We start from the raw sequence: 25,673 nt of genomic DNA, 5'->3' as shown, positions 1-25,673 counted from the left end.
AGGAAACAGGATAAAATGCAGGATTTGTTGAATCATTCTTTATTTAGCAACCGAGAGGTGCCAACACTGAAAACATCAGCAGTGGATAAGTGGCATTCCCCATTCATTTGCAATTTGAATCTTGCTGTAGTTTCACATGTAGTTACAAATTTTATTAGGTAATGTGTAAATGTTGAAAGTTTGAAAAATAAAACACTAAGAAAGGACTGTTTTGGTAAACTGTTAACTTTCTTTCCAATGGGAAACATGATATGGCACAAAAGCATTCCACAAACTGATCAGAGACGTCAAAGACAAGATCATGTGGAAGGGGACAGTAGTCAAACCAGCAAAAACTGACAATGACTGCTGACAATTCTCACATTCATTCACACAACATTTCTCTCCCAGTGCATCATACGCTTTTTTGAGAACATCTTAAAACTTCAATTATTATGCTTTCAATAAATGGCAAGATGAAACGGAGTAAAATGCTATAACAGCCAATCAACAAAACAGCTATACACAGCGCCAAGTACAGAAAACAAACCCCAAAACAAGGTTATTTAAAGTGCAGATGAACCAAGTCAGCCATGCTAGAAACGGAGTGGTAATCAGTTACTGAGTGTACATGCATACGATTTAGAACAACTTCAAATGAAGGATTTCAGTGGTACAAAAAAACAAACCCAAAAGGGTAGAACATGTGAGTATCAACTGATACAAGTCTGTACCCTTGACCTACAATGAAAAAGTAAATAAATAAAATCAATACTAATAATAAAAAAGGAAAACAATTCTAAAGCTTTTCTCCTCAAAATCGTCATTCATCAAGAGTTTTAACGACAAGCAAATTCCTCTTCTTTATTCTCTGCAGATTTGTAAGAGAATTATCTAACGCTTTAATTTTTTTCACATGGAAAAATAGGAAAGAGTTTCTTCAGAACACTTGTGAATACTATCAAGAAGCATACAGGTCTCTTGTATTTGTCATTCCACTGCGAGAGTGCGTTCCAGACTATAGTGCACGTGGCCGCTTGGGATTAATCTGCTTGCTGGCTTGTTCCTCCTCTTGGAGTGCCGACCGGAACGACCTTACTTTATCTGATAATTTGAGCAGACACACACATATTAAACATTAAACTCATTCAACACTGAGCTCACATTTGGATCATAAAGTTCATTCTAGAAGATTAATTACCTCTTAGCTCAATAAGGACCTCGATCTTCTGGTCAAGAATCTGCTCGAGTTGGGCGGAGTAGGAGTCCACGTCATAGTCCACCTCCTCTGTCATCTCCAGGAGAACTTTCTCATCCTCAAGCCACCTGATAGACTCCTGTCAGTCCAGAGAGAATCAACATCATCATTAGAAATCCCCCCTATTCACAGTTCAATGCATGTTTTGGGAAATCATACACACATGAAACACAGCCCTGTGGTCCTCCAGAACCTGTTCCTCCATCTCTACCAGCTGAGACACAGCCTCATGGAATGTGAAGAGTTGAGGGGAGACTTCTTCTTCCTGTCAATATATGAACAAAAGCTTTTAATAACTTAATCTGATTTGAGAGCGGACTTGGCCAAGGAAACATACATCAATCATATTTGCATATATATCATTTCTTTCTTAGACTTTTTGTCTTTAAGGAAAAGTTCACTCAAAAAATGATAATTTTCTCATCATGACTTACTTTCTTTTGCGGAACACAAAGGTTTTTTGAAGCACATAATATGTTATTGTCTATACAATGCAAGTCAATGGGGTCCAACACTTTCAAGCTCCAAAAAGAGGTGAATGCAGATGGCAAGATTTATATTGAATTATTATTATTTTTTTTACATTTTGTTCTGTTTCTGACCCAAAAACTGATTGTATCGCTTCAGAAGACATGGCTTAAACCAATCGAGTATGGATTACCTTTATGCTGCCTTTGTCATTTTTGGAGTTTTAAAGTTTTGGACCCCATTGACTTGCACTGTATGGATAGTAACACATAATATCTCCTTCAAAAAAATCTTCGTTTGTGTTCCGCAGGAGAAAGTCATTCAAGTTGGATAAGGATGAATAAAAGATGAATGACATTTTAATTTTGGGGTGAACTATCCCAATAAATCAATAATTCACCCAAAAATGAAAATTCTCTCATCACTCACCCTCATGCCAACCCAGATGTGTATGACTTTCTTTCTTCTTAAGAACACAAACAAAGATTTTTAAAAGAATATCCCAGCTCTGTAGGTCAACAGGAAGTGTACTGAGCTTGAAATCATGATCGTATCTAGAGACTGCAAAGACAAGACTTAAAGTGAAAAAGGAGTTACATTTTGGTCTGTTCTATAAACCTACAGAGCTGAGATATTCTTCTACAAACCTTAATTTGTATTCTGCAGAAGAAAGAAAGTTGTACACATCTGGGATGGCATCTGAGAGAATTTTCTTTTTTGGGTGAACTATCCCTTTAACTAATAAAGACTTTAGTAAACAGAGCAGATCTGTTTTTACATTTTGTTCACAGAGTAGCTTGAGGTCATCTCTCTGAGGGGAATTCCCCAAATCCCACTCCTCATCCATGATGTCAAGTTGGTTGATGGCGTTGGCATTGGGGCGACCGCCTTCCGTCACTGCATTGGTATCCACAGTCAGCTCCTTCACTCTAAAGACACAGGATGACATTGTGTTTAAATGGATGTTATAGAAAACATGCTGACCTGAATGACACCATGCACAGCTCACAGAATACCATCAACTGGGCAGAGATGATTCTTTTGGCTATGAAAGTCTAAAGGATGTTTCTTTAATATAATCTGGGATTTTAGTACACAGAAAATTCCATGCGTCTAAGGCTAACCTAAAGTGACACTCTGCAATCCCACTAATATGCAGTGTGTTGGTCATGGACACAGTTATTTTAAAATAGCAGTGTCATATATTGAAATATACATTTTAATTAAAAATGCCGAAAAATTACAATTTTAACCTAAGGTTTTAGGTTTAACGAGCATGCTATGATTAAATGGAGTATAATGCTAATTCCAGCATATTTTCTAAATGTCCAAACCATACAACCCTATCCTCTCCTACAAACAGTGAGAACGTTTGCTTTTTAATACAATCAAAACAAAAATAATCTAACATTTTGAAAGGCCTGCAAACATAAGTCTTCCGATCAATGCAACGTGGCATAAAAACAGTGAGAAATACATTGCTGCCATTTGTGCAAACACAAACACATTTCAAAACAACATGAACTGTTTGTTGTGACTGTTTATGGTGTCATCACATTTTACTCTAATTATTTACAGTGTTCATTAGCATTAATAACCATGTGTTATTCTGTTGTGAGAAAGTTGTGAGACAAAACAGCACCACCAGATATGCCACACATTCCCAGGGTTAGAAAAACAAAATGTCAGCAGATCAGGGGGGAAATGGAAATGTTTACGCCAAGCACAACCTTTATCATGAGTGCAGCCAATGTGTCTAATATATAACGCAACAGACTGTGGTTATATGCATTGCAGTGCATGAGTCTTTTCATGCATTGGTTGCAAGCCAACAGGATGTTTGTTACCAACTGAGCAGTGTTGGGGAGCTACTTTAATAGCAGCTTGCCAAGCTACAAGCTACTATTTTTTTTTAAACAATATTATAATATATACTAAAATTATAATAACAATACAAAATAATTATAATCAGATCTATATAATTACATAATCAGATCATACAATATACTTAAAAACATGGAACAGTATTTATCTGACACAAAAACTATAAGGATCTAATTTCCAGTGAAAGCATCAAACAATTCTACTAAATGCAACTAATAATAATAAAAAAAGATTATATAACTAAATCAGAAACATAGACCTGCATAGCAGTTTTTAAATATTTTATTGCACAACAAAAGATGTTTTAAAAAAAATGTGAGAACACACTCAAATGAATCAGTGAATCTAAACTCAAATGAATAGGTTTTCTGAACTGATCTCAACATAATGACTCGCTAAAATGAATCGGTTTTCAAATAAGACCAGAAATGTGTATTAAAAAAGTAAATAAGGTCAATTTTGATTTCATGTTAACTTAAAAGACTTTTTTGCTAGTCTCCCCCCCCAACACTGCTATTGAGGGTGTATCTGACTGAAAACAAGGTGATTAACTGCAGGCGTGTGCTCATACTCATAAGTGGGAGAGGGTTCAGAGCGACTTCCTGCCCCCTGAGAGAAGGGAATGTCAGAGGGGCTAATACCAAACTCCTTTACTCTGAAGACAGTCAAGAACAGCAGAGAAGAGAGAGGGAGAAGAGCACAGCCAATCAGAAGAGGACAAGACACGTTCCCATCAGTGAACACCAGCATTTTGAATCACTAGTAAATACAACAGTCGTATTTAGAGGAACTTTTATTAAAATTCAAACAATGAGAGTGACATTTTAAGATCTCTTAATGTTGGTATTTACTACTATTTTCATAATTGTAAACAACACAGTGCTCTGTCCTCACCTGTTGGCATATCTCAGAGTGTTCAGCGTGTTCTCACAGGAGGCCATACCAGGAGAGATGGTGGCGATCTGGGCATGTAACGGTCACAATTAAAGCTGTGCAAACAGCCAAAGGTAAACTTGGCCAAATCCTAATGAGTGACAAAGAGGGCTTAATCAAACTTACCATGCATGTCCTGGAGTTCTCTCCGATAAATGAGTCTCTAAGGACCTGTGTGAGCTTGCTCGCTCTGAATGGGGTGTGAGGTTTATTACGGCCCAAAGCTCTGATACATTCCTGATAAATCATGTCAGAAAAAGTACAGGTCAAGTCAATCATAGCTTTTTATAAGCTCATTTACTAACTTAATAATGTTTATTTGGTACGGCTATTCTACGGTTATATATCTATACCAGGACTAGCCAACTGGTGGCCTCTCAGTCAAATTAACAAACTTAAAAATGTATGTATACAGCAGTTGTTGCAGAAGTGATGTCAGCGCACATGCACAACCTTTTTCAACTATAAAAATATAAATCGATGCTGAAAACCTAACTTCAAAGTGTCACTGAACCTTCACACATGCGTATATCCTGGTTGTGTTTGGGTCTCTGTCTTCATAATCTTGCCCCAGCAAGAAAGTAGTTGAAAAGTTCTGATCTATACTATCTAAAGCTTGTCACTAATACTCCAGGGTTGCTTTTGGATGGTGCTGACCTTTAGAGCCAACAGACTCTTGTTAATCTCAGCTCCCTCCAAACGAGTCTGCCGGTCAGCACTGGACGTGTCCGCTCCACGCTCGTTACCAGCCAGATCAATGAGTGAGAATTTGCCATGCATTTTGCCCTTCCTTCGCAGAATGATCTGGAAGACGGCGTGGCTACGGGACGAGTGGGCATTGGCTGAGGTCTGACCTGACGTTCTGACATGGAAGAGAAAAAGGTGAAATTTAAATCAGGGGTTTCTGATGAATGTAGTGACAACTTGGGATGTCAAAAGTTCTGGGACTTTGATACCAAGGTACTTTGGTACACTCTTTCTGCAGCATCTGAAGTACAGTTTCAATTTGGTACTTGAAGGCTGCCAATGTGGTCATGCCAGTCGCAACGAAAATATTGTTGTGTGCAAATTACGATAATTATGTTAATCTCATTCTCAAGACGGTTTGATTATTTCTAAATATTTTACACTGACTGGCTAGCGAGTCTTGTAGTCTAAAGTTGCCATCATTTTCTGTTTGATCCATATGCGTTGTTTAGTAGCAGCATGTAGTTTGAATAACAACAAACTAAATAACAACAGATGGATTATTTTGTTGAGATTTCTTCTTTTCTTTCAATTTTGTAAAATTTCACTGGAATTGGCATCCACTACTGAAATTTTGGTATCGTGACAATCCTAGTGTGAGCTGATTCCAGATTAAAGATCACAAAAACATTAAGGAAAAGCTATTGAGAAGTATATTCATCTAGCTACAGCAGATAATTACAGCAATATTCAATGTACAGTATATGATGGCTGATATGTATATATCTATTTGTTTATATGATATGTATACATGTATATATTTGACTTGAATGCTGATGTGGAAGTGGCAGTGGTAGCCCTCATGTGAAGCCCTCCTCGTGTGAAGCTCTCCTCCTGTGAAGACCTCCTCGTGTGAAGACCTACTTGGTAAAGACCAGCGAGTTTACCTGTGCGAGTCCACCGAGCAAGGACACCGACAAGGTGCCACTCAACATAGCACTTAAGTATCTTGTTATTGTGTCTCTTTTCTTGTTTTCCTTCTATATACTAACATGTCTACTTCACGAATAACACATGCCTTCAAGCACATCCCTGTTATCTGTTACAGACCATTTACACGATATCGATGCAAGACCAAATGCAACCCACACAACCTACGGCCACTTTGCACTTCAGCACCTGCTCCGCTCTCTTTCTCAGTGGGACTCTGGAACTGCCAGTCAGCTGTGAACAAAGCGGACTTCATTCCAGCCTTTGCCATGCAGTCCACCCTCAGCATCCTGCCACTGACAGAAACATGGATACGTCCAGAGGATACAGCAACACCTACTGCTCTCTCCAACAACTTCTCCTCCTCTCACACCCGTAGGGGTGGGGGAACAGGTTTGCTCATTCATAACAACTGGACTTTTTCACCACACTCTTCACTATGTAACAATACTAGCTTTGAATTCCATGCTATTACTACAATGCAACCCACAAAAATACATGTTGTCATCTATCGCCCTCCAGGTCAGCTGACAAACTTTCTTGAGGAGTTGGATGTCCTGCTGTCCTCCTTGATTTCAACATACACCAAGACAAGCCCCAGGCCACTGAACTGAATACTCTCCTGGACTCATTTGAAAAACTACACACCACAGCAACTCACAGATCGGGCAACCAGCTGGACCTCATTTTTACATGTAAATGTACCAGCTCAAATATTCTTGTTACTCCTTTACATGTCTCTGATCACTACTTTGTTCAATTCAACATGACCCTCCCATCTACATTAAAATAGTCTCCACCTTTGGTTTCCTTTCACCGTAACCTCCATTCTCTTTCACTCTCACGCCTTTCCACTGCTGTCTCTACCTCTCTTCCCACACTAAATGTATTTACAATGCTTGATGTGCCACAGACACACTAAGCTCTACTTTAACAACCTGTCTAGACAACATCTGTCCTATCTCCTCTAGGCCAGCACGTGCAACACCACCCAGCCCCTGGCTGTCTGACGTCCTTCGTGAACATCGGTCTGACCTCAGGGCAGCTGAGAGGAGATGGCGGAAATCTAAAGATCCAGCAGATCTAGGTAAATATCAGTCTCTGCTTGCAACTTTTTCAGATAACGTTAAATCTGCAAAAACCTCCTATTACCAGAACAAGTTCAACAGCACCACAGACACTAGCAGCTTGTTTAGAACATTCAACACACTTCTCTGCCCTCCCCCTCCACCACCAGACACATCACTGACAGCAGATGTCTTCGCCACATTTTTTACTAATAATGTTACAACCATCAGCAATACATTCTCAACACCACACCCTGTCAAACACCTGTTTCCTGTATGCAACTCTTCTGTCTCTATGTTCTCTCCTCTGACTGACACTGAGGTCTCTAAACTCCTCCTCTCCAACCACCCCACCACCTGTTCCCTTGACCCCATTCCTTCTCACCTTCTCCAGGCCATTTCTCCATCCATCCTACCTGCACTCACACACATAATTAACACATCTCTACTTATAGGCAATTTTCCCAATACATTTAAGCAGGCTTGAGCAACCCCGCTGCTGAAGAAACCTGCACTTAATCTCACACAAATAGAACACTACAGACCAGTCTCTCTCATCCCATTCATGGCAAAAACACTTGAAAGGGCAGTTTTCAATCAAATCTCTGCCTATCTCTCACAGAATAAGCTGCTGGATGACAATCAGTCAGGCTTCAAAAGTGGACACTCCACCGAGACTGCCCTGCTGTCTGTCACTGAGTCACTGAGATGGACGAAAGCTGAATCCAGATCATCCGTCCTGATTCTGCTGGACCTTTCTGCAGCCTTTGACACAGTCAACCATCAGATCTTACTCTCTACCCTCTCCTCGCTGGGCATCACAGGAACTGTGCTTGACTGGTTTAATTCCTATCTCTCAGGTAGGTCCTTCAAGGTAGCCTGGAGAGGTGAGGTATCCAAGCCACATCAGCTACTTACTGGGGAACCTCAGGGATCAGTGCTTGGGCCACTTCTCTTCTCTATATACACAACATCACTGGGACCCATCATTCAGGCACATGGTTTCTCTTACCACTGCTACGCTGATGACACGCAACTCTACTTGTCTTTCCAGCCCAATGACACCACAGTGACCGCTCAAATTTCTGCCTGTCTGGCAGACATCTCGGCCTGGATGAAGTAGCACCACCTGCAACTCAACCCAGCCAAGACTGAACTCCTTGTCTTTCCAGCCAACCCTGCTGTTGAACACAACATCATCGTGCAGCTGGGTGCAACTACAGTAATGCCTTCCAAATCAGTCAGAAATCTAGGGATATCTATTGACAACAGATTAAATTTCACAGACCACATCTCAAAGACCGCAAGATCATGTAGATTTACACTCTACAATATCAGGAAGATAAGACCCTTCCTCTCTGAACATGCCACACAACTGCTTGTCCAGTCACTTGTCATAAGTAGACTGGACTACTGTAACGTTCTCATTGCAGGCCTCCCTGCATGTGTAATTAGACCCCTACAAATGATCCAGAATGCAGCAGCACGTCTGGTCTTTAATGAACCAAAGAGAGCACTTTACACCACTCCTTTATTTATAATTTAATTTATTTATTTATCATACATTATACATTTGCACATATACAGTGAAATTATTTTTTGCACATATCCCAGCTAAGCTGGGGTCAGAGTGCAGGGTCAGCCATGCTACAGTGCCCCTGGAGCAGATTGGGTCAAGGGCCTTGCTCAAGGGCCCAACAGTGGCATCTTGGCAGTACTGGGGCTTGAACCCCTGACCTTCTGATCCGTAACCCAGAGCCTTAACTGCTGAGCCACCACTGCCCCAAGGCTCTGATGCTGGCATACAGAACAGTCACTGGGTCTGCTCCAGCATACCTAAAATCATTTATGCAGAGCTACGTGCCCACTAGAAGCCTGTGGTCGGCTAAGGAATATCGCCTTGTTGCACCAACACAAAGAGGCACCAAAACACTTTCCCGGACTTTCAGCTTCATCATACCATGTTGATGGAACGACCTTCCCAACTCCATACGTGAAGCTGACTCACTCTCTGTCTTCAAAAAATGACTAAAAACACATCTTTTCCATGAGCACTTAACCAGTCATAAAAACAATAAAAAAAATAATAAAAAACAATTTCCTATTGCACTTTATTCTGTTTTGAATATTATTATGATGCTAGTGAAACTTTGTAATACAGCACTTTTCATACCACTGTCTCCTTAAGATGATTAGCTTATGTTTTCCTCTTATGTAAGTCGCTTTGGATAAAAGTGTCTGCCAAATGAATAAATGTAAATGTAAATATGTACAAACAACCGAGTGAAGCATAGTTTTACCCATCACTGTCCATTACCTGCAACTGTTACCCATTTCAATGAGTTTGAGGACATCCTCTGTGCATTTGACCTCTCGCTCCTGAAGCCCAACCACCTGCACCTGCTGTTTCCCATCCTCTAGCACACGCAGCTTAGCCTTACGATTCAACAAGTCAAACACCTGCACAACACAAAGACCCTGAAATAACATCACTGATAAACAAAAACACACCAGTGAATTGAGACTTTGTGAAAATGACCACCTTAGCATATGGGTAAAATTCTTGAGATGATATTCATACCACTTATTTTATTGACAAAAATACGGCGTAAACCAGATCCACTTGCCTTTCCACTGTAGATTTCAAAGAAAGTTGCATAAACCTGAAGATCCAGCTTCTTATAGTTTGGTTTCTTCAGCATGAGAAAAACATCTCGAGCTGTGTGTATAAAAAGTACATAAAAAAGCTTGCTTGAAATAATAAACAAAATAATTAAAAGATCTAACAAACTCCAATTACCAGCTAATGCATAGATTCCTTTTGAACAATCCTGGTTCTTTCCAGAAAAATCTCCACCCATGGTCTAAAACACAACACAATCATTGTGAGTTTTATGTTATTTTACAGTGATATATAAAAATAACACAATAAAGTTGTGGAAGTTTTTAAAGCAAAATGGTTAAACTATACAGACAAAGTGGTTCTGATTATGTACTTCAGTCATGTATTCATTACCCTATTGTATTTGTACTGATTTTTCTTTTTTTTCCCTTATTACTATTTCTCTGCACTAAAAGTGTCTAGCCGTCAGAAACAGCAAATCATTTTGCTTATCAACCTGCTTCTTCTAAATGCAAAGCTCAAACTTTGCTAAACTTCGACATGTAGACATTAAGGATGCATGTTAAATTTTGTCCAATTCTGACCATAGAGGACGCTACAACTAAAAAACTGTCATAAATCTGCAAACGTTTTATCAAAAAAGTTACAATTTGACATATTTTCTTTGGTTCACATGCTAACAACAATCAAATTTCAGCAGTTTATAAGCTGTGTCGTGAACAGCTGATCGTCATGAAATTTGGTATTCACTTACAGGTTCCTGAAATTAGGCTGTATACAAGATTTTGTGACTATCAGCCAAAAGGTGTAGCAATAATAAGTGTATTCATGATTTTGCCAATCCCTTTGGAACCGTACTGGCTAGAATAAAATGAGTATTTCCTCAGAATACTTTACTGCCCCTAAATCATATGGTCATGTGGATTTCCATTTCAGCATGACATTTTTTCACAACTTTGATTAATACAATTTTTTTTTAAAAATAATTTGCTTTGTCTGTGTTTGTCAGATTGTGTCGTTTCTGGCTTTACCTTTGTTATCAGTAACATAATTGGAATTTTATGATGAAATGTGCCTGTGCTAAAAATAATTTTTTTAACTCATCCTAGGCCATCTGTCCGATTCGCATGAAATTTGGTATGTTTCATCTAGAGAACTTCCTGACAAGAAGTTGTGCAAATAATTTTGATTCGTCAAATTATGACTAATTGGTCTGTATCTTGTGAGCACAATATTCAAACTTAAAATGTAATACACCTGGACAGCAGAACATTCTACGGTCACATCCCAAATTTCATCAATTTCGGATGCTAGGGGGCATTATAACTTAAGAAAATCAGCAGCTTTGCATCAAAGCAGTTGGAATTTGACAGCAAAATAACTGCATCCACAGAATCCACTGAAACTAATCTGTCGAATTTTATTATTTTGGTCATCTTCTCTTCAAATGTGCTTGGACTCTGATAATTGCCACTTGCAGCTATACTTATTTGTACTTTTACCCTGATGATATAAAATAAATGCTTCTTACATGAGTTTTTCCACTTCCTGTTTGGCCATAAGCAAAGCATGTGGCCATTCCTCTATCAAAGATAGTTTCCACAAGAGGTCTTGCAGTAAACCTACAGAGAGGTTAAAAGTTACAGAATTTTTTTTTCCCTCTGACAGCGAAATTACTAAATTCTGACATCCAGAGAGATTTAGCAATAACAATTAAGAATACATTTATCAATAAATGAAAGCATCCTCTACCTGTAAACCATTTCATTTGTTGTACTGTCATCAAAGGCATAATCAAAGCGAAATGTCTGATTCTCTAGGTATCGAGTCAGGTCCACCTTCTGTTTCGGTTCATGGACCATGACAACATCTTTACTTGGAATAGTGATCACATCTAGGTCCTTTACTGTCAACTCTAAAACACACATTTGAGAAATAAGTAACAATCCAAGTACATCCAAGTCAACCAAAAACCACCTTTTAAAAAAAATTGGTTTTTACCTTTTTTATTAAGGGGACGTTTCCTTACGCATACACATATTCGGTGCTCTTCAATCTGTCAAATCAAGAATCACAGATGAACATTTTTGCACTTTTTTGTAGGTAGTCACAAAATACATGTGGCACTTAGGAACGCAGTTTGAATTTTTAAACATTAAGAGTTACTGAAGTTTTTTTTTGTTTTATTATTAATAATATATTACCTTTTAAATAGATTTTATTCTCAGAATTATTATTATTATTATAAGGTGCATCACACTAAGCCTCACAAAATCTAAAGAAAATGTAAATGTCAAATTTCACCCCAAAAATCAAAAGGAAAAGAAATAAACATTTTACATAAAGCAAATGAGGACTATTTTAGCCAATTAAGCTCCAAAGCTCCTCAAGCTCCCTCAAAAACTCTCATTACTGTAGTGCAGAAAAATAGTGTAGAGCCGAGGAGGGCGGGGTCGGGCTGGAATGACGCAAGCCCAGTCCCCAATCAGCCTGATGGGCGCGTGAGGGATAAAGGCGGCCGGGGATGTCAGTTCGAGAGAGAGAGAATTACAGGCAGCTGCCCTGTGTGTGTTTATGGTTGTGTGTTTTTGGTTAAGTTGTTCGTTAAATTATTATTTAAGCTGTCAAGCCGGTTCTTGCCTCCTCCTTTCCCTCTAACCCCCCTTACAAATAGTAATATACTTAAGTTGTAAAAATTATACATCATGGAATTATTTGTTGTACTGAATTTTTATTTATGATTAAAGTTTAAAAAAAATAAAAAAAATAAAAAAATAAAATCAGAACAGGATGATTTTCATTACTGTATTACAGTAATGAAAATGATAATTCTTAAGAATTTGGGCTTTTTGATTTTGGAGTGAAATACAACCTAGACATGTTTTCACAATATTTCCCCTTTAGCTCCATTTTTTAATTGTCAAAGCAATTCCGATGAAAGCTTGTGGTTCATTTAATGAGATTCACTCTATAAACCACTTCTGTCAATACTTACCAAATCTGTTGTGGTTAAAGGCCGATAGTCCAGGCTTGCTCTGAAGTCTCTGATCATCTGCAGTATTTCATAGTTTGGAATGGTTGTATCAGTCTCCTTCAAAGCAAAACAAAAGCACATTCACAGGTGAAAAAAACGATTAGTCAAACCTGAGAAACACATTATAAATTAAAGCAGAGAACAGAGATGAGAAAACAAGATGAGAAGTCTGACCTGTGCTTTCTTCTCTCTCAATTCCTGTTGCTGTAGCCTACGTCTCTCCCTCTTCTCCTGCAACTTCTCCACTTCCTTCACACAATTCGACTTCCTCCTCGCTGCTACAGAACGACACACAATACCATCTTAACAAAAGCAACAATCGCTTCCTCTCTTTTGGCCCGCTTCGTTCCCATTCTGTGTCTGTCTCTCCCAATGTTCAAGCGTGTGTTTGTAAAGACAGAGTGGCTACAGAAGCAGACCAGAGTCTCTGGCACCTGGCACATGGTAGCTGCAACAACAGCTCTCTCCATCTTAAAAAGCTCTATTATCTAAGCAGAGCTTTTACAAAGTCGTTTATCTGTGTGCTTCTGTTGTCTACAACATACCAAGCATTACAATTAATAGCATTAGCATAACACGAAATAAATGATTAGGTCACATAATAGATGTCATTAATATTCATCAGATTCAATGCAATTTCATGTACCCAAGAACAGTGCTTAATTCTGTATAAAGATTCTGCATAAAACATTTTAGTAAGTTTAGTAACAAAGAAATAGAATAAAAGGATATAATAAGCTAGTATCAGAGTCAGCTCTGCTTTGTTCGTTGTGTGTTAACGACATGCTTCTTCAGAACAACCTTAAAGCTTAAATATTTCACACAAAAATGATTTTTTTTTATTATTTACTTACCCTCATGCCGTTCCAAACCCATTTGACTTTCTCTTTTCTGTGGAACACAAAAGGAGATGTCCCACTTTATTTCATTGTATGGGACAATTCAGAATCAAAATAGTTCAAAATGTCTCCTCTTGTGAGCTCCATGGAAGAAAGAGAGTCATACGGTTTAAGAGTATGAAAATAATAAGATTTATTTTTATTTTTTTGGCTTAACTATCCCTTTAAACGTACACATTTTCATTTAAGCATGCGGCTTCTTCAAAAATGGAACTTCTCTCATCATTAACTCACCCTCATGCCATCCCAGATGTGTATGACTTTCTTCTGCTGAACACAAACAAAGATTTTAGAAGAATATCTCAGCTCTGTAGGTCCATACAGTGCAAGTGAATGATGACCAGAACTCCAAAGCTCCATAAAGAATATAAAATCAGCAGAAAAGTAATCCATAACACTTCAGTGGTTTATTCAATGTCTTAGCTGGGATATGTGAAAAAAAGAATTTCACTGTATATGTGCAAATGTGTAATGTGTGATAAATAAATAAAATTATTAATTATTAATTACAATTGAAGCGATCTAGTTGTTTTTGGGTGAGAACAGACCAAAATATAACTCCTTTTCACTGTACATCTTGTCTTTGCAGTCTCCTTGGTGATCATGATTTCAAGCTTGATTACACTTCCTATCATGCCATCTATCACTCTGCGCATGCGTCAAGTGCAAGGAAGTGTAATCAAGCTTGAAATTAATGGCAAGATGTACATTGAAAAAGGAGTTATATTTTGGTCTGTTTTCACCCAAAACCAACTGGATCACTGCAGAAGACACTGATTAAACAACTGGAGTCATATGGATTACTTTTATGCTGGCTTTATCTCCTTTTTGGAGCTTTTGGAGTTCTGGTCACCATTCACTTTCATTGTATGGACCTAAAGAGCTGAGATATTCTTCTGAAAATCTTCATTTGTGTTCAGCAGAAGATAGTCATACACATATGGGGCGGAATGATGGTGAGTAAATAATGAGAGAATTTTCATTTTTGGGTGAACTATCGCTTTAACATTCAGATGTATTAATTTCTGTGAATAAATCCAAAATCATTTGAGAAAGAAACACAATGCATTAGGGAATTGATTTTACCTCCACCCCTAAACCGGACAAGCTAATCAAACATGCTTGTGGTTCCACCCAGTGGACAGAAGGCACAACCAGTTTGAGCATTTTGATTCCAGGTTAAGTCAGCAACCAGATTTATGTAAGCTTCATGAATTCAAAGCAAGAGGATTAATCAGGGAAGTTCAGAGTCAGATCAAAGCTTCCCAGTCATAGAAAGTCTAATGAAAAACCACACTAGCATTCAGAGGGGTGGCCAAACCACACCCAATGAGACAGAGCCAAGACATGGCCAGATGAAAAAGGTTTACTTCAAAATACAAACTCTAAAAGGATGCTTTCTCCTTCTGTCACTCCCTCAGTGCATGACACGCATCCTCGGCAGGAGGCCTCCATTGGCTTTTAACGTTTTCCTGTGGGATTTAGAGGTTGATAGGAACAGACTAAAAAGGGGCGAGGAGTGTCATATTACCATTTTGTTGTTGCTGAGTTAGCTGACTTTGGGTCTGGTTCTGTGTGATCTGAGAGGGCTGTTGTGCTGGTGGAGGAGGTGCCGATTCTGCCTGCTGCTGGGCCGGCCGTGCTCGACTCGAGACAACTATAAAACAGAAACACATGAGTCAGCAAATCACACTTGTCCAAACCAATGGTATGTCAAAACCTTAGGCATCACAGGAGCATTCGAACATGTCTATGATGCACAAAAATGCTGTCTAGGTAGGCAGCACACTGAGTTTTGAAACATAGCCAGAGTTTGTAAAGGGGTCATCATGAGGAAAGCCCCCCTATACTATATAAAGCACTTTGAGAGTCTAGAAAATTGATCATTCATCATACATTTTTTATTATTTAATGTTTTTTTCCTGAGGTCCACAATAACATTTTAAAGGTTTTGAGTTCTAAAAGTTACAGTATGTTTCTATAGTACATCAAGCTCTTCTATCTCAAAAGACCAAGGAAATCTTTATTCTTTGCAAGGTCAGAAATTAAGGGGGGCTCAGGACAAACATGCCACTGAAATGCCCCCAAAAATCTAAAAATAGGGGCAAAATATGTCCCATAATGAATTCCTCATTTTGGTCTATTAACTGTATACATAATATTGTATACAGTATGAGTTGATGTTGTTTAAATTTTTTGCGTAAGAGGTATATAAAAAATAAATAAATAAATAAATACAAAAATTAAAAACACATTTTTGTTGACATTACATCATTATGGCAATGAAGTTGTAAAATTGGCTATAACTTTACACAGAAAAGGTTAGTAATTGGTTTTGTCACACTAAAATCATGTTAACACACTTATTGATTATCTTGTGGCTATACTTTTGATATAGTGAGTATTTTAACATTTATGGATTGGCCCCATTCAATTTCATTGTAAGTGCCTCACTGTAACTGCTTTTTTTTTTTTTTAAGAAAAGGAGGGGCAAGTCAAAATACATTTTTATGGTAATCAATAATATGCCACAAATGCTGTCGATTGAGCTTAACTTGTATCGAACCCGGTATATTCCTTTAAGTATTTTACATCAAAGGATGTCACCTTGTTTTTATTTGACTGGGGAAAATATGCCCAATAAAATGCCCCTGAAAATAAAATCCAAAAGGGCAAATGGTGCACCTTAATGGAAAAGTTAATTTCGGATCCCTCGTCATGTGGCCCCTTTAAAAGCAATATCTTGGTGCATTGTCACTACAAACCAATCAATAACAAAAACCAGAACAATACAAAAACAGAGAAGATTACAAGCAATGGACCAAATACTTAAACATATGAATTACAAATGAAGATGTGCTGAGTCACATAAGAGCAAAAATACCTCTGTTGTCTCTGGATGGTATTTCGCTCCTTCCAGGTGCAATAGTTCTACGATTCTGCATTGAACAGATCCATTCAAAAAGGTTAAAAAGATGCAATTAACAATCAGAGGTCAAGTTTAACATGTAAATTTGACCTCATACTAACCTTAGGGATTTTGTTGACCTTTACAGAGCTGGGTGTAGGAGGTGGTGGGGTTACAGGACTCAAAGAAATCTCCTCCTCTGGGGCAACATCTGGATTTAATGAGAATATGCACTCCAAATCAATCTGTTCCAAAAAAAGGCCACTATTTAGAAAAGAGCTATGAACAAGACCAGAACAATTTTTTGTTCCTGCTTTTTAAAATCCAAGTAAAGCACAATTTCCAATCTTTAAAAGTAAACCAGTACAAGTTACATAATAGCAGAATACATATTTAAAAAGGAATACAAGTCCATTAATATAAGTCCACTGACTGAGAGCTTGTAAAATCCGAGCACCAAGTTTCATACTGCATCCTTACACGGTACTGTGGTTCCATCCATTATTAACAGTACAGGCAGCTTAGAGACTACTAGACTTACCTCTTTTCCTTTAGTGTCTCCATTTTCTATCCATTCCACAGTAACACTTTCATTATCTTCATTTAAGGAGGTCACCATGGCCTGATGTATTCGCCCTGTAAGAATTCCAACACAGACGGGCGAAAAAGACAAATAAAAAAAAACATACATGTACCTACTTCAAATTTGACACAAGTTTGGAGATCTTGAAAAGTGAGGTTATGGCAAAGACAGCATGACAGCAGAAATCCTGTTCCCCAGGATACTTCAGAATCTCTTGACTACTGAAATGTCCCTGAGCAGCACCAAACACAAACAGCCATGTTTCCATATCATTATTCAGAGCTATTCCTCCTCACACGTTTCCATCCCTGCAATTACTGAACAGCAGCATCAGTAGGAAAATGCACATATTATTAACCTGCCATAAAACAAGCTATTTTAAACTCCCATATGCGGCATTAAGTTAATAGAAAAGTTAAGGCCCAGCATCTACTGTAGCTTTGAGACACTTCTAGATTTTGTTTCAGCAAGTTAAATTAATTCAAATGCAGGGAGAAAAACATATTCTGATATGCACTATTGGCATCAATCTTATTCCAACCTGAAAAAAGCCACATCTCTCTGACACTTAAGGCCTCCTTTAAAGGAATAGTTCACCCAAAAATGAAAATTCAGTAATTACTGACCCACCCTCAGGTCATTCCATACCTGTATGCTGCTATTTTGTCAACAGAACACAAAAGGAGAATGTCTGAAGAATCTTTATGCAGTTATTTTCATTACAACAGCTCACAGTGACAAAAATAACAGCTTTGCAACAAAATTGTCCTTTTTGGGTGAACGCTCTTTAAAGCCTTCACAAGTATTGCTTCAAAAAGTATGTCAAATGTTACCACTATTACATAATACATTTTAAACTCGAAACTTTCCTAGGCTTTGTTCACACAGGCAGAAAAAAATCAGATTTTTTAAATGAAGGTAATTCAGTAGCAAAACTCGAGACCTTGCATATGTGAAAACTTGTAAAATAAAATTTAAGTTGAATGTTGCAATCTGCACTCACAGACAATAATTCAAAGCTAGTGTTTTGAAATCACAATTGCAGACAAGTTGTCACAAATGTGTAAAATGTCATTCACATAAATACAACTACAGACACAAACTTGTATTACACATTAACTTCAGTATTTTAATTCATTTTTGCAGTACAACCACAAACTGGCACTTATAACCTCTCAAATCTGGCACCGCTACTTTAAATCTTCACGCCTTGACTTTTGCAATAACTTTTGCGAAAAACCTGTAGCAAAACCCACTTGTGCACTTCCGCAATCCTGATGACAGAGAGCAAGACCAGTGTTCGGTGGGGTAGGGGTCAATGAAGTCGTTTTATTGGTTGATGCCTAGCCAATGATATGGGACGTTTTTGAACACGATGACGTCATGCCACAGCCTTAGTTGTAATGGATCATGTTAACTGGGGATGTGCGCGTGCATGTGAATAATTTCACTTGGCCTTTCAGCAGATTTGTTCAATTTGAATTACCAAGGCACAAAGAAAAGGCGTTTTGCACATTATAAAAAATATTTGCTAACATTATTAACCCGCTTTGTTTCATTGATGTCTGTTCTAATGAATTTGACACAGTTTGAGAGCAATTTTAAGGGTTTCACAGGGTTTCCCCTATTAACGTGGGACATTGGTTTGAATGGGAACTGGTGATTACACTTATTAGAGCAGTAAATCGCAAGAGGAATTATTTTACTTGCAACATTAAAGCATCATAGGCTGATATGTTTCAATAATATACTTTCAATTGCCTTTATTTCTTTATAATGAATAATGACTTGATTAACCTGAAAATCAACAAAGTGATGGATCTAATAGAGCTGGGATGTTGATTCAGTGGTTAATCCTACTGACAGTACATCCTAGTTTGCCTATTAAAGCCTGTAGACTGATTTTTATGCGAAAGGAGGGGGTCAGTTTTGCCGGGAAAATCCAAAGGATGTGACATTTAAGCGTGCTGCCGAGAGCCTTGCCTCAGTAATAGCTTCTCTTCCGCTATTCAACAACGACAACAAACTGAAACACTAGGTAACGTTAGCTTTATCCTGTCTGGCTAAGCGGGAGCGGGAACACGATTGTGGTCATGCGAAAACTAGAGTGAACATCGGCAGGGCATTTGATTCCTGGAGGGACCTTCGCTCAGTTTTGGAGATCAAAACTGACCCTGAATTGGCATTCTTCTTATTGGACAGGTAATCTTACATAATTGCAAAGCATGTAAAATATAGTGCCATAAGGATTGATCTGTGTAATTTTAGCTAACTTGATCTTGCCTGCTAACGCTGGCAAATTGCAAGCTACCTTGTTTTGTAACTTCCAAATAATTTCAACGATCTACTCTTTATACTAAAAGTCAGGTATACAGGATAAATTGAAGCAAATACGCTGGTTTCTTGATCATAGTACAACATATGACATCCAAAACATACAATAGTGCAACATAACTGCAGTGCAACAGTAAACTGTCTGGTATAGTTCAGTAGTATGTAGCTGTATGTGTGTATATCAGTATGCTATGTTAGCTGATAAGTAGATTTACTTTAGTCTCAAAGTTTGTAGTAAAACAATCATAACTGTGTAATTTTAATTATGCTACCTCATCTGTCAGCATGATGCCGGTGGATCACGTTCAGTCTCTTTGTACTTTACGTAATTGTTTTGGCCGATGCTCGCTCACTCGCATCCCTATGGAGTGTGTGCACAAGCTTGAGCACGAGCAACAGGTAGCTGGCTGCAGTACACTTAACAGCCACAGGTGTCATTAATAACAAGGGTTTCTGAATCATACATACTGAACCTTCTGTTAACATAAATACTGTATATTGAAATTTTAAAATTATATGAATTTCCCATATATCTTACCATAATAGGGTGGACATGTTATGCTTGACCACATATGACTAACACAACAAAATAAAGGAAAACATAAATAAAACAATAGAGTTTAAATTTCAAATAACTCAAAGTATTTTTGAAGGATGGCTGATGTACACCTCCAGTGTGTGTGATGTCATATCCTAACATATATCTTCAATGAAAGGTCATAGTATGACATAACAGGATGCACAATAAATCAAGGGACACACAAAAAACCTCCACGATCAGTGTTAAAATTACACATTTACCACAAATGAATACATGTTAGTGAGAGAATGTAACACTAAACTCTTAACTGTATGTGGGGGAAAAAAATTAAAAAAAGCCAATGATTTAGAATTTATTTTTGTCAAAGATGTCTGACATGCAGTTTTTGGGACATGAGGAAGTGACACAGTGCAATAGAAAAGGATTTTAATTATTTAACTTTTAAGCCCACAGAAGTGTGTAACAAAAAATCTTCATCAAAATTGTAATCGGGTGAAATTAATCAATATAAATACCACACACACTTGTAATGGGGACTTAAATGTCAAAGAATTGTAGGAATGACCCATATTTACAGGCGTTCCTGCACGAGATGCTGCTTAACATTGAAAAACAGCATGGATGGACGCAAAAACGTGTTCAGTGTGAACGCCCCTACTTAAAATGAAAAACTCTTTAATACAACGACCAGGAAGAAGACAGAAAGGGAGAGAAAAGGCTTAACATGAAAATAGTGTATTTATCATTGGATTAGTGTCATTGTTTTGGCAGTAAATAGTGTTTATCATAAGGGAAATGTAAGAAAATCATGTTAAGTGTTTTAACTAAACCTGTACTACTGTACTTTTATTTTGAATTAATGCAGTAATGCAGTTTTTCTTACTTCTCTCTCTCTCTCTCTCTTCCAGAACGAGCTCTGACATATACAATAAAATGTAATGGCATGTCATGAATAGGTGCATTTACTGGTGTTTTAAATCCCAATGGTGGGAAACAATTAACATGCACTCGAATGCTATATAATTTTGACAAAATTATATTGCTTATGACAAAACACCTGACAGAAGACGTCCACTGATGGTCACTGATCTTTCCCCCAGCCGTTTCTGTAAAGTGTGCCATCTGTGTAAAGCAACAGCTGATATCTCACACAACTCACGCGAAAGGTGTGTGTGTGTGTTTCAGGTACATTTCTCTCGATTTGTGAAAAATTCTTAGCAGTTTGGGTGTGTGATGCTATAATACGGGACAAACGGCATCGCGTATGGATTTCATATGGAACGCAATTTTTTCCCTTAATTAGGGATGACTCATTACTTTACAGGACGTTTGGCATTTTTCGTTAATTAATTTTACCTGATACTGCTTCAGCATGAGGGTGACTCTCTCTCTCCAATCACTGGCATGAATTCCCTCAGTCGATGATGCCAGTGACAGCAGTTGTCAGGGGAGGGGAATGATAGAATTCAAGTGATAATACACCAATTACAACAAAGAATCTCCACTTTCACAAAACAACATTGAATACAGTTAAAGGGAAACTAACACGACAGTAGATTATGGACTTCTGAAGCAGCAAAACAAGCAAGTACACACAAATATTGATCCTTAGAAGTTGTTATACACAAACAGCCCTGGGAAAAAAGTAAGCATATAGCGTATACATGCGTATGGCCCCAACTACACCACTGGTTTGAACCTTACTTGGGGAGACTCATAAACCAGTGTGCATTTGCAATGTACTGTATGCCACAGCTGCAATGTGGGTCCTATGGTTCCTGTAGCTCAGATTGGCCTGTAGGCCCTTTAATTGCTGCATGCAGCAATGTTTAATAATTGGTTTAGTTGGCATCACAGAATGACTGTCATATACTCCTCATTATAAAAGTCCCAACCAGGATGAGTTCAAACACTGGGACAGAGGATGCCAAATCATAAAGTTTCAAAAGACTTGCTGTTCATCAACAAATCATGACACTTGCAAAACAGTAACCTGTCCAGATAAATATGCCAGATTATCATAAATATGGAAAATCTGGGGATGCATTATCTCATGTCAGTGACTAAGGTCAAGTTAGGGCTTTGGAGTGGTGTCAAAATCTTATTGTTGGTTTAAAGCTCATGTCACTATACATACCAATCTAATGTAACCAGCTTATTTGGACAAATCCAGCATCAATCTCTCTAAACTGATTTACACACAATTTATATAGCAAAACATTCATTTGCCAGTAAAAGATAGCTAACATACATGCATCCAAAACCATAAGACTTAAATGATTGTATTCTTCATCAAGAGGGTCAATCAAATATGATCTCACACAAACTAAACAAACTCCACCCGGGTTTAGCAGGTGGCTAACGTAAAGCGCCATTGTAGTGTAGATTGACCCACCAGCTCATTTTGCTACCCCGGCAACCAGCATCAACAGACCAAACTAAACGTCATGTATCGATTTTTAACAGACCTGACCACCAAACCCTGTAACTTCTGTGAGGTTTATGTGTGAGGTAACGTTAGCATCCGTTAGCCGAACCAGGGCAACGACTTTAACGGACGGTTACAAGCGACCCAAATTTGAACTCACCATCGCTGCGCTTTATCTCCACATAAATCCCCACGACGATCTTGCCAAAGTTCACCGCCATGGCTCATTTATGGGGCTGATGGAAATACTCAAACGGACGGGCGTGTGGGAACTTAGAAAATAGTGTTTGTGTTTGAATTTTTCATATTTGTTGTTCCGTGTTGCTCGAAACCGGGAGGCGGCCACAGCGCGAGACATAAAAGAGGCAGGGCGCGTGCGCGGGGGACGTTCAACTTGCGACACCCCCCCACTCCAACAAGTCCCGCCTCCTGCGTCAAGATTGGCTAGTATGAGTAGAGATCTTCCATAAATATTGTACAACCGCCTTGTTTTTAAACATTGGAGAGAGCGTAACGGTGAACTAGCATGTTACGACAACGGAAACCATACAAACGAATGGGGAGAGCCGTAAACTGACACCTACCTGTCACAAAATTGGGGCAGTTCAAACTTAAAACTGCGGACGTGGTTGTTGCGCGAGGTGAGAGGAACTGCGGCCGGATTCACGAAAATATTCAGAAAAAAAGAAGAACTTTCTTAAGAAGTTTTTTTTTCGGGAATACAAAATATTCTTATCTTTTTTTAAGTTAGAAATTAAGAAGAAAATGGTAGTTAAAAATAAATTTCTTCTTAAGAACGTTTCGTGAATCCGGCCCCTGGTCGGTTTTGATGTTAAATAACCTTATGACACTTATAGACATCAGTTGTTATGGTGTTGACTCACATTGTTCCTAGATTATTGTGCAGAGTGATCAGATGTATTTTAAATAACTGCAAAAAGCTTCATTGGCCAAAAAAAATAAAAAAATAAAAATAAATAAAATGTAACCCAAATTTCTATGTTTTTTGGACTTGGCACAAAATGACCAGCTAACATCATTCCACTAATCATATCAGCAGCACCTGGGAAAGTGTGAACGAGTACTAGTCAAGTGAAATCACTCTATCATTCGGAGTGGATTATAAGAGCAGACTGATTGCTATTAAAGGAGGGAAGAAGCGCTTTCAATCGTTGTGTTCTTGTTAGTTATGTTAACTCCAAAGAAAGACGTGCAGCCATCATCGCGTTGCATCGAAATGGCCTCACATGCAAGGAAATTGCTGCAAAGAATATTGCACCTGAAAGAACCATTTACCGGATCATCAAGAATTCAAGGAGGGAGGTTCAAAATAGTGTGGGTGCTCTGTATAAAGTGGAGACGTATCATAATTAAAAAAATTTTTTTCTTAAATAGATTAAATGATGTTTAACTGCTACTTAAAGAGGTTTTTTTTTTTTTTAATTTACGAAACATTTATTGCTTCAGGGGTTGGGTTCCCCCCCCCAAAAAAATGACAGCAAAATTCTGATTAGGACATACTGATTTCATTACCATTATGCGATTGCTTTAAGTTTTGCTGCTATACTTTCTAACATGTGTTCGTAAAACTAAATAAAGGCTGAATAAAATTATTAATTGATTATTTTACCATACTGCAATGCAGTGGTAATTTAGAATTCAATTTAACACTCTATATCAGGAGTCTGACTACTACTACGGCCAACAACACAAATGAACTGTTTCGTGTTTAGAATGTTCGCGTCCAGTGTAGACAACCTCAAACTATTGCGGCGCGGTGCGGCGCGTCAACTGACGCGCTCGGTGTAGACAGGGTTATGGTTGTTGCAGACGGAAATCGTAGTTGCTCAACACGGCACTACTATGGCGGGAACTCTGTGCCAAAACCCAGCAGGCGTCCGACAGACCGACCTAACCTCTGACCAAACATATTATTCTTTGAAGGTCTAACAGATCATGTGACCAGTGTTGCCAACTAATTTCAATGAAAAGTAGCTAAAAGTCGCTAGATGACGTCATGCGTTAATTAGTATATTCATGATGTCATCACGTCCTATTTGCATTCTGCCTTGTGTCAGCCCTTTACATCTGTTTGCTTCTCTCCTACTTTCTGTGCCCACATACTGTATTTTAATACAGCCGAATTCCCAATAAAGCTGTTCTCATGTACATATTTGTTCTGTTTCTGTTGTCAGACAATGGAACGAGTATGAAATAGTGACTGAAACGCTGCCCATTATGACTACATGTTAACCAGTAGTCACTTCCAAGCAATTTCCAAGCTGCTGCTCTGCACTGCTAAAATCCTGATTTTATAACATAAATTAAAGACAAAAGCTGTGCTGTGATTTCGGCTATATTTACATGTAAAATGATCACTCGGAGAGAAAGTTAGATGCGACAGAATGTCTTATTTTTTCCTCTCACACAGTGCACAGGCTCCATCTGTGTAACAGTGAGTGATAAGCAAGAAAAATAATGGTCAAATTAAATTGTTTAAATTAAAACAAAGGAGGAGCAAACCATACAGATTATTGATTGGTCCTTGGCAACTCTGTTTGCACATGTGCAGCTCATTCACGTCTGTGACAGCTGCCGTGCGGTGAACTGAATGTGCTTCTCCTCTGTCTGCCACTCACTGAACAGAGTAGACACAGAGAGAGGTATGCCTGCGGCGGGAAAGCAAGAACTCACGCTCGCACGACAGTACTGGCGACTCTTCTACGGAAAGTAGCTAAGATTTGTCCAAAAAGTTGCTAGATTTGTCGCTAGGTGCTTTTTAGAAAAAAAGTCGCTAAAGGGGTCTGAAAAGTCGCTAAATCTAGCGACAAAGTTGCTAAGTTGGCAACACTGCATGTGACCCACGTGATGACCTCTTGTGACATCAACGTCTTGAAATTAGCTGGGTTTTTAACTAAGCTAGTAAGAAGCCAAGCTGTTGTTTAAAGCCTATAATGGACAATACAGGCACTAGATGTAGATATTTTATACTTAAAATAATACTCAATCATTTTTCCTGTGTCCTACTGTACTTCCCTCAATCAGCATTTAGAGGAA

At 38.3% G+C, this 25,673-nt stretch overlaps 1 protein-coding gene across 3 annotated transcripts; it reads right to left on the bottom strand.

Moving 5' to 3' along the window:
* Positions 1–23: 23 nt before the first annotated feature.
* Positions 24–22,983, bottom strand: LOC127415149 (kinesin-like protein KIF2A). 3 transcript variants are annotated; one of them, XM_051653745.1, is made up of 21 exons: positions 22,777–22,983; positions 17,272–17,366; positions 16,853–16,975; positions 16,707–16,761; positions 15,354–15,479; positions 13,098–13,201; positions 12,885–12,980; positions 11,891–11,945; positions 11,642–11,804; positions 11,421–11,511; positions 10,067–10,130; positions 9,894–9,985; positions 9,584–9,726; positions 5,180–5,384; positions 4,649–4,759; positions 4,484–4,551; positions 4,161–4,244; positions 2,484–2,634; positions 1,401–1,502; positions 1,181–1,316; positions 24–1,083 (listed from the first exon to the last, which is right to left on the bottom strand). In XM_051653745.1, the coding sequence occupies exons 1-21, from the start codon at positions 22,835–22,837 to the stop codon at positions 998–1,000; spliced, it is 2,211 nt and encodes a 736-aa protein (XP_051509705.1). In that variant the 5' UTR covers positions 22,838–22,983; the 3' UTR covers positions 24–997. The 3 variants fall into 3 exon arrangements, with proteins under 3 accessions (XP_051509705.1, XP_051509706.1, XP_051509707.1); XM_051653746.1 differs by lacking the exon at positions 22,777–22,983 and adding an exon at positions 21,545–22,770; XM_051653747.1 differs by lacking the exon at positions 4,161–4,244.
* Positions 22,984–25,673: the final 2,690 nt, after the last annotated feature.

The sequence above is a fragment of the Myxocyprinus asiaticus genome, chromosome 24, assembly GCF_019703515.2.
Source record: "Myxocyprinus asiaticus isolate MX2 ecotype Aquarium Trade chromosome 24, UBuf_Myxa_2, whole genome shotgun sequence".
In the NCBI taxonomy this organism is placed as follows: Eukaryota; Metazoa; Chordata; class Actinopteri; order Cypriniformes; family Catostomidae; genus Myxocyprinus; species Myxocyprinus asiaticus.
This window is presented reverse-complemented; position numbering and strand designations above follow the sequence as displayed.